Raw genomic sequence first — 8,080 nt, forward strand, 5'->3', positions numbered from 1 at the left:
ATTTACAAAAATGACAACACGCTCTATGAGGGTACTATTAATACACTTTTAAAAAAGTAGACTAATATGTGTTGCATCAGATTGCCATTGAAGGTTGCTGCCATGGTCAATTAGACAATATTTATGACACCATTAAACACGATGAACTGGCAACCGGAAAAAAAGTAGACCTTGTTCTAATCTGTGGTGATTTTCAAGTAAATCATATACACACGCTAAGAGAGAGAGACTGACATAACTGTACTAGGCTGTTCGCAACATGTCTGATCTGGCTTGTATGTCAGTGCCAGATAAATACAAAAAGATTGGCAACTTTTGGAAATACTATTCAGGCAAAGTAAAAGCACCCTATCCAACCATTTTCATAGGTGGAAACCATGAAGCCAGCAATTATTTATGGGAGTTGTACTATGGTGGATGGGTGTGTGATAATATCTACTATCTTGGAAACGCAGGCGTGATTAACTTTGGTGGGTTGAGGATAGCAGGATTGTCTGGAATATACAGCGAACACAGCTACTATCGTACTCACTATGAAGTCTCACCGTACAATTCTTCAGAGAAAAGATCGGTATATCACGTAAGGGATTATGACGTGAAGAAACTGTTGCAAATTCGTGAACCTGTAGACATATTCTTATCTCACGATTGGCCACGAGGAATTGAGCGTCATGGTGATGTACAGGATCTTATCAAGAGAAAGCCATTCTTTGAAAAGGAGGTTGGTGAATGACTCGAGCCTATTGTTATAATCTAACCGTTTGACATAGATCCTCTCAAGACGCCTTGGGAGCTTCCCAAATGAGCTCTTATTATCAAAGATACAGCCTGCTCGATGGTTTGCTGCCCACTTGCATGTTCGTTATGAAGCAGAGATTGATCATAACAATAAAGACAATTATACAGATAGCACGAAGCAACTCTTAGAAAAGCACAATATACCTGTAGCTAAAAACCTTGACGAAATCAAAATTGAGGATGATGATGATGATAATGATAATGGTAGTAACGATAGTGCCACTGAAAAAGGTAGATAGTATAGTTCCTAAAGAGCATTAGTATTAAATCTAGCTTAAAAGATTCAAAGCCACCTAAAACTACAAAGTTCTTAAGCTTGGATAAATGCCTGCCTCATCACCAGTATCTAGAGGTATATATATTGAGCAAATAAGAATAGGCCCAACTTATGCTCCCTTAGATCATTGATGTCCCTGTCTCTTGTGATGAAAACGATGAGCCTGACTTTTATTATGATCTAGAATGGTTATCTATTACAAGAGCCATGAACAAGTATCTGTCAGTTTCTCGTCAGCATATACCAATGCCTTCGGATGAAAAACTAAAAGAGGAGATTGCAAAAGAGCGAGAACAGCTGGAAAAGCAAAAACAACATAATGTTCTTGATCTGAAAATACCCCACAACTTTGAGCCTACTGCTCCTGCACATGGCACGGATACTGGAGGAAGAAATATGTTTATGCAGCTCCGTGAGTATTGATATTTAAATTAGCTACTAGATAAACTAATGCTCCCCCCTTTTCAAAAGAACGTCCATTTTTCAACCCGCAGACAGATTTGTTTTGTAAAGTAATCGGAATAGAAAACAAGATTAACGCTAATGGTCAACGTGTTAATGAAGTAAACAATACGGAAACGTCTATCAATGACTCAAGTCAAGATACTAAACGTCAAAAAGTAGCTGAAGAAACAATCCAATCTGAGATTACAATAGATGAATCTGAATTCCTTTAATTAGTTTCCCTCTTGAATAAAGAAACCAGTGTCTATTCATTGAATTAACATTTTTATTTGATATAAAGCTCAGTGATAAGTACACATATTAAATAACTGTATATGTTTAGAATTTTCGCGGCAATCGTTTAGAATTCATAACCTTCAACCTTGAATAACTCGGCATAGTCAAAATACCGAGTCATCAACTGTTGAACTGGACGAGGCAGGTTCATGGAGGTTAACATATTTTGCATTTTAGAAAGACCTTCTCTACGAATAAGGATATTAAGATTTCGTGCAATTTCACTTGGGTACTATATACAAAGGATTACTACTTTTTTTGTGGGTTTATAGACAAACTTACCACTATCTCATGGTACCATCTCTCGTGATATACTGTTAATTTAACAGCAGCCAAAAGAGCTCTTTGCACGTTTGATTCGGATACATAAATCTCGAGTAATTTCATCCATGCTTTAGCAGAGAATTTATGATCCAGACATTGTTCATATGCTTCTTTAGCATCGTTTTGATGCCAAAGACGAAGAGCAAGATCACCCAATAGTTCCCATTCTGTGCCAGTTTTACGGTAGGGCATCTGTTGGGCCCTATAGTGAGCTGCTTCAGTTTTCCAAAAGGTATATATGCGCAGATCTTCGTATAGAACCATAAATAGGTTATCTAACCAGCGTTCACAAAGGCGCTTGTTGCTGAATGTAAAGCTAACTCCATCACTTGGGTGAGGCGCATTTTGAATAGAAGCACTGCTGGGATCACCATTATTAGACTAGGTAAAACAGAAAACATTAGATATTACTCTTTCAGACGCTCTTGTTTCTTACATTGGGTTTGTCTTCAGCAACCTGCTTAGGACGTACAAGTGGTGTATGCTGCACTTGAATCGGCGCACTTGCTTTGTTTTCATCACCATTTAGATCAATAGTCTCCATCTTTCCTACGATTTCGCCTTCTTCCTTTTCATCTTTGTTTGCTTCACCATTAATCTGTTCTTCTGTATTCTCTGTTGCTTCCACCTTGGGCTGCTCTTCTGTATCTTCTGTTGCCTCAGTGGTATCTGCTGTATCCTGTACTTCATTTTCAGCATCTCCATTTATGGAAACACTTGACTTTTGTATATCTTCCTTTGCCTTTTGCATGCGATATTCTTCCTCCATCACAAACACTTGAGAACGGCACTTTAATAGATCATCCCATCCAATCTTGCTTGCTAAGCGCGTCAGAAGTGAATATGCCTTTGCAAACGTACCATGCAAAGCAGGTGCGGGCAGTCGAGATAGATTTGGATCTGCTTCATTTTCTCGTCCTGCAGCATCCTCTTCCATGATTCCAGAGTTTAGAATGTCGGTTTTAATTGGCAAGTGTGTTTTAATGGGTGCTGGCATTCTATGCATATCACGCTCACTATACGTGAACATTGGACATGAATTTAAAGTCAACAAAGCCTATTATCCGTCAGCTTTTGGTGTATAGCAGATAGTGTTTACTTACACTTTTGTAGTCTCCAATATCAATATACACTATTTAGATATGTATATTAGCATACTTTCAATAATATATTGAGTAAACTACCTTCTGTTAGCTTTGCCCAAGTAAGAAACTCAGAAGGGGTAGTGTTGACTGCAAATTTGGCAAGCTTCAAAGCCATTTCGTATTCTCCCTAAGGCACACAATGTACAGACTTAGTTTTTTTTCTAGTATTTTGAGCATGTTCACATACCTTGCTTCGAAGGAAATCAACTTGAACGTGCAACAAAGGATAACTCATAGGCATACGCTTTAACTCACTATTCAAAACGCGAACTGCCCTTATCTCTTCATTTTGTCCAATGTATGACTGTGCAAGTAATGCTCCAACCTCAGGGTCCTTTTTCCTTAATTTTTCATATAGTTCGATAGCTGGTCCATATCTAAAACTGTCACCAAAATATTTCATTACTCCTGAGGCTAAATGGTTGTGAACACTTGTAGCTGTTTGGATTTCCGGGTTACTGCCTAATTGCCATCCTCTCCAAAAGAGTGCATCAACAGCTTCCAAAAATCGGCTTTCTGATGCTAAATTAGTGATAGGATCCATTTTGCGATATCCAGCAAGCCTGTAGTAGCTATCATCTGAATATAAAATAGCACGAAGAACAGCAGATAGATAAGTTTCCTGCCAAATGGCCGTAGTTGCCTCATGTCTACATAGATGGTAAGGTTTCACAAATTATTAGCAATACTACCATAGAACTGACCTTTCTCCTCTAACGTCAACATAATAACTCTCTACACCTCCAGGGATCTTGACCTCGACTCGCACATCCACACGAGAAAAGGCGTTAAAGCAGCTAGAGTTTGAAACTATAAGTCGCCTTATTTTTTCCTCGTACATTCAAATCTTACCAGTAGATGCCAGAACGAATGCGCCAAGCGTTTGATTTCGAGAACCATGACTGGGTTTCGTCCTGTTTTGAAGTTGGTTAGTACTAGAAAATCTTGAATAATGGTTGTTCTTGGTTTGTTTTACCAGTGAGTAAGTTAACGAGTTTAAATAGGCTGCTAAAGTTGCAGATGACGATGCATCCACGCCTGAGACATAATGATAACTTCCTAACTAACGTTTGATTATAAAGTGATTTAGTTTTCATACAAGCGCAATATACAAGCAAGTACCTCTTTCATTCCTGGCTTCGAGTGAGATTTGATTATATGACATAAATCTGGAGGACCAAGCTCACGAAAAGTGCCTGAGATAAAAAATGGTACAAATGACGCGTGTTAGTTTGTTATGAATAATAAGGCATTATTATATATAGTATACCTAAAGCGTCTGTACGTGCAGCTATTGATTCTCCGAGTTCGTTTTCAAAGAACTCAGGAACGTCTTTGAGAGTATCTGCCATAGTTTTATTAAAGAAGCAAAAATGAGTTCCAGACAAATAAAGTGCCCTTTTCTTTTTGATTTAACTCCGCTTTTAGATTTGCTTGGAGACCGCATTAGCCAATGAATTGTCTACAGTCTTGACAGATGATTGTACAACTTTGTTTCTATTTTTGAGAGGCCAACACTACATGCACCAGAAAATGGACTAATGCTACAGGCGCTTCTTCTAGAGACTAAATATAAGACTATCTAATAGGATATCCTTTGACATAATATAATTCACTTAATTACGCGTTATTGATCTTGGCTCTTTGCTGATCGAACTAACAACATAAAATTAAAAAAATCTTTATCTCTTTCTTTCTTGAAAAGAAACAAATCAAGACGGAGACTATATAAAGTCATGTTTAGCTTGACGCTATACATTGGTAAGTTTTATTGGACGATATCATAGGTAGTGGCTAAAGGTAGCGCTCGTAACAATAGCTCATCCTTCAGCTAGTTATATCGATCCGTTCATGCGGGGGCATTTTTCTTCGAAGCAGCCCTCAAAAGTCACCCATTGGTATGTCTGAACCGTTGGTATATTGTCGCACATGATTAAAGCCCTCTAAGTTCCAACTTTACTGGTTTATTAAAAATAAATTTCAGAAAGAGGATAAAATTATGACGTGTATGAAAAAAATGATTGATGCACATTAAAAAAAGTATTTACGCAAAGGTTAAAAATAAAATGCATGCAAAAGAGACGATATACAAGTGAGAGTAATAAGTATCAAGGAGAGAATATAAAGAATTATACAGTTAGTTATGTAAGAAAATTATTATATATAACTTACCCCGAAGGCATCTAGATGTGTCCTAGCGATAACTAGGACAGATAATTATCGTCTAAGCGTATTCTCGTTCTTGATTGCTCCTGATCGTTCACTCTTCTTCGATGTCTTGTAGGAGCAACAGCAACCCGGCGAAATCTATGAGGGACCATGCCATTACGTAGAAGCCCACGAAGAATGTGCAAATAGTTGAGACAAGCAGCAACATCCCTGTTCCATAAGCGATATCTATCTGGAGCTGCCATGGCGGGCCTACAGTATAGATTGGTGCATTTACAAGCAATGTTCAATCAGAATAAAGTCATCCAAGTGGTTAATGTATTATTACCTTAAAAAGTCATGGCAGACAACAGTAGGATATCGCTCACATTGATACGGCCGTGGATTTGGAATATGACGGAACGTGCGGAGGCTTTCGTTGCGGCATGTTGAACAGCACCTACTGGACTTGTACTCGTCTATAAGAAAGACTTGGAACTCATGCTTCTTGAGGAGTCTTCGGAAACCAAGGCCAAGGATGGGCTCATGATACCTAGCATGGGGAGCGAACTAGTTTCCCATCACAAACACGGCGTCTTCTCCAAACTTGGTACGTAAGTCTTAAATAAGTTTTTGAGCGGCACGTTGTTTGTTGAAGTACGCTGAAAGACGGGCCTTGCGAAAGAGAGAGTATCCATTATCATGATTTGTGGTGGTATGTCCATAGAATCAACTGAGAACGGCAGACTGTTCAGATCTGGCTTGAAGGAAGCGGCCAAAGTCTTCTACGGATACGGTGCTGCTTGGCTGTTGAGAAAGGGCTTGCTCAGCTTGAACGACATCAGGATCCTAGGCTTTGAGACCTTGCAAGATTCGACGGTACTTTTTGGTTTTCCACATCACGTCTTGCTGTTGTTTAGTGTACCGAAATTGCACTGGTTGCTCTGGTGTAGAATTTTCGTGTACAAAATACAACATATCTCTTCTTCCTGGATCCACAGCGACGCATCGACCAGAAATCTCTTGGTGATTTCGACCAGTTAGATTGGTGATGTAGGAGGTAGCTTCATACTCTACCGTGAACCTTGCCGTGTATCTTGTTTGCCTGTCGAGCCTCTTCTTGAAAACCGTGACACCAGCGCCGTCAGTTTGAATAGTGCTACGGAATCTAAGTTGTCCACCTTCTCGCGGCTTGAGGGCTTTTGAATCAAGGTTGACAACTCGACGCCAATAGTTCAGTTTATCAACAGCATTAGACCATTGAATTTCCAGGATGTTTTGGCAGAGAAGTTACATTCAGTTCTTACAAAATTGTAGATAGTGCTTTTAGAGAACTTGAGATCCTGAAACTTTTGAAGTAATCGCTTCATTACTTGCTCCAAGACGGCTGAAGGATTCTCATCTATGCACTCCAAGATCACTTGCTTGTGTTCTTCTTAAAGTATACGCGAGCAACCGATTTTCTTGTGCTTTATAAAAATACTATCAGGACCCGTTTTGTATATTTGAGCCTATCTTTGAGTTGTGCGAAAATGAATACCTAATTGTTTCGCAGCAGCTAAAGTACTCATAACTTTCTCAAACATCAGTTTAAATAATCTAACTTTGTCTTGATCCTTATAGAGTGTGTACATTCGCTTACTCGACGCCTCCTTCATGCAAACATCTACGTCATCTTTTGCATCTTCATCTGCCATAGAGCCTACATCGGAGTTATTCTCCTGAGGCTGATTATGCAAATACTGCATGTGTGAACTAACTGTTTCTAGAGCATATTGCTCTTCATCAATGATGTAGTCCATAGGCTCAGATCTACCGTATTCATCAACTGCATTACTGTGCCTGTCTTCATAGAAAATTGAAAGCTCATTTTGTAATGCTTGGATTTTAATGAGAAAGAGAGTAAAAAGAGATCTGACAGTGCTTTAATGCTTAGTATACTCATATTTTGTACGATAAGGCTTCTACATATTCGACATTTAGTTTGTCAGCAAGCGAAGTCAACCAATGGTTAACGTGACATTAGAATTTGACAAGCGCGAATTTTACTCTTGGCATCAGTGTCAATAATCTTTGGAAATACTGTATAGCAGAGGGGCCTATGCCCCTAGCTCAGTGGGCAAAAATCTATGATTTGAAGCCAAAGTCCTGCGTTCGAATCCCATAAAACCGCTCCCAGTAGCTTGCTATTGAGGGTTTTAATGCCGCTTTCTATGGTTCTCGGCTGTTAGTCGTTGGAAGTAAACAAATTATGAATAATTGCGGTACCCGCCCAGGTTGAAATAAGCATGAACCCTAACACCAAGTCTTAGCCTACCAATTATAGTGATTAGTTTATCTCCCTCTGCCCACCCCATTTGATTGCATGCTTTCCCCCTCCACCACCAGTACCTTCTCACCCCACCACATTATACACCCCACCTTGTTGAACTTGCCCGGGCAATTTCAGTATAAAAAATACTAGCCGCTTCCAACTCGCTACGCTCGTTTTTGCACGTCGTCGTGCTGCCGCAGGCTTAAGGGCTTCGCCCTTTGTGATGAGTAAGGGCAAATGCTGAATGAGTTGTGGAAAGGTTAATGCATTTAGAGAGAAAGTAATGGTTGCATAATTTTATTGAATGAGAGTCACATAGTTACAAAAAAAAAA

General features: G+C 39.3%; 2 protein-coding genes across 2 annotated transcripts; one reads left to right on the top strand and one right to left on the bottom strand.

Annotated features, from left to right (window-relative positions):
• Nucleotides 1–10: 10 nt before the first annotated feature.
• RHIMIDRAFT_238283 (DBR1-domain-containing protein) lies at nt 11–1,752 on the top strand (the record flags this gene model as incomplete). Its single annotated transcript, XM_023608928.1, has 7 exons — nt 11–31; nt 81–197; nt 248–721; nt 771–1,029; nt 1,080–1,150; nt 1,199–1,487; nt 1,547–1,752. 7 exons carry the CDS (start codon nt 11–13, stop codon nt 1,750–1,752), a joined length of 1,437 nt encoding a protein of 478 aa, XP_023465323.1.
• Nucleotides 1,753–1,880: 128 nt separating this feature from the next.
• Nucleotides 1,881–4,637, bottom strand: RHIMIDRAFT_238284 (chaps-domain-containing protein; the record flags this gene model as incomplete). The annotated part of the gene is made up of 11 exons (XM_023608929.1): nt 1,881–2,048; nt 2,099–2,521; nt 2,577–3,197; nt 3,244–3,272; nt 3,325–3,412; nt 3,473–3,935; nt 3,990–4,082; nt 4,138–4,199; nt 4,262–4,348; nt 4,408–4,481; nt 4,556–4,637. The coding sequence occupies 11 exons, from the start codon at nt 4,635–4,637 to the stop codon at nt 1,881–1,883; spliced, it is 2,190 nt and encodes a 729-aa protein (XP_023465324.1).
• Between the last annotated feature and the right edge of the window lie 3,443 nt (nt 4,638–8,080).

The sequence above is a fragment of the Rhizopus microsporus genome (assembly GCF_002708625.1).
Source record: "Rhizopus microsporus ATCC 52813 unplaced genomic scaffold scaffold_10, whole genome shotgun sequence".
NCBI lineage: Eukaryota > Fungi > Mucoromycota > Mucoromycetes > Mucorales > Rhizopodaceae > Rhizopus > Rhizopus microsporus.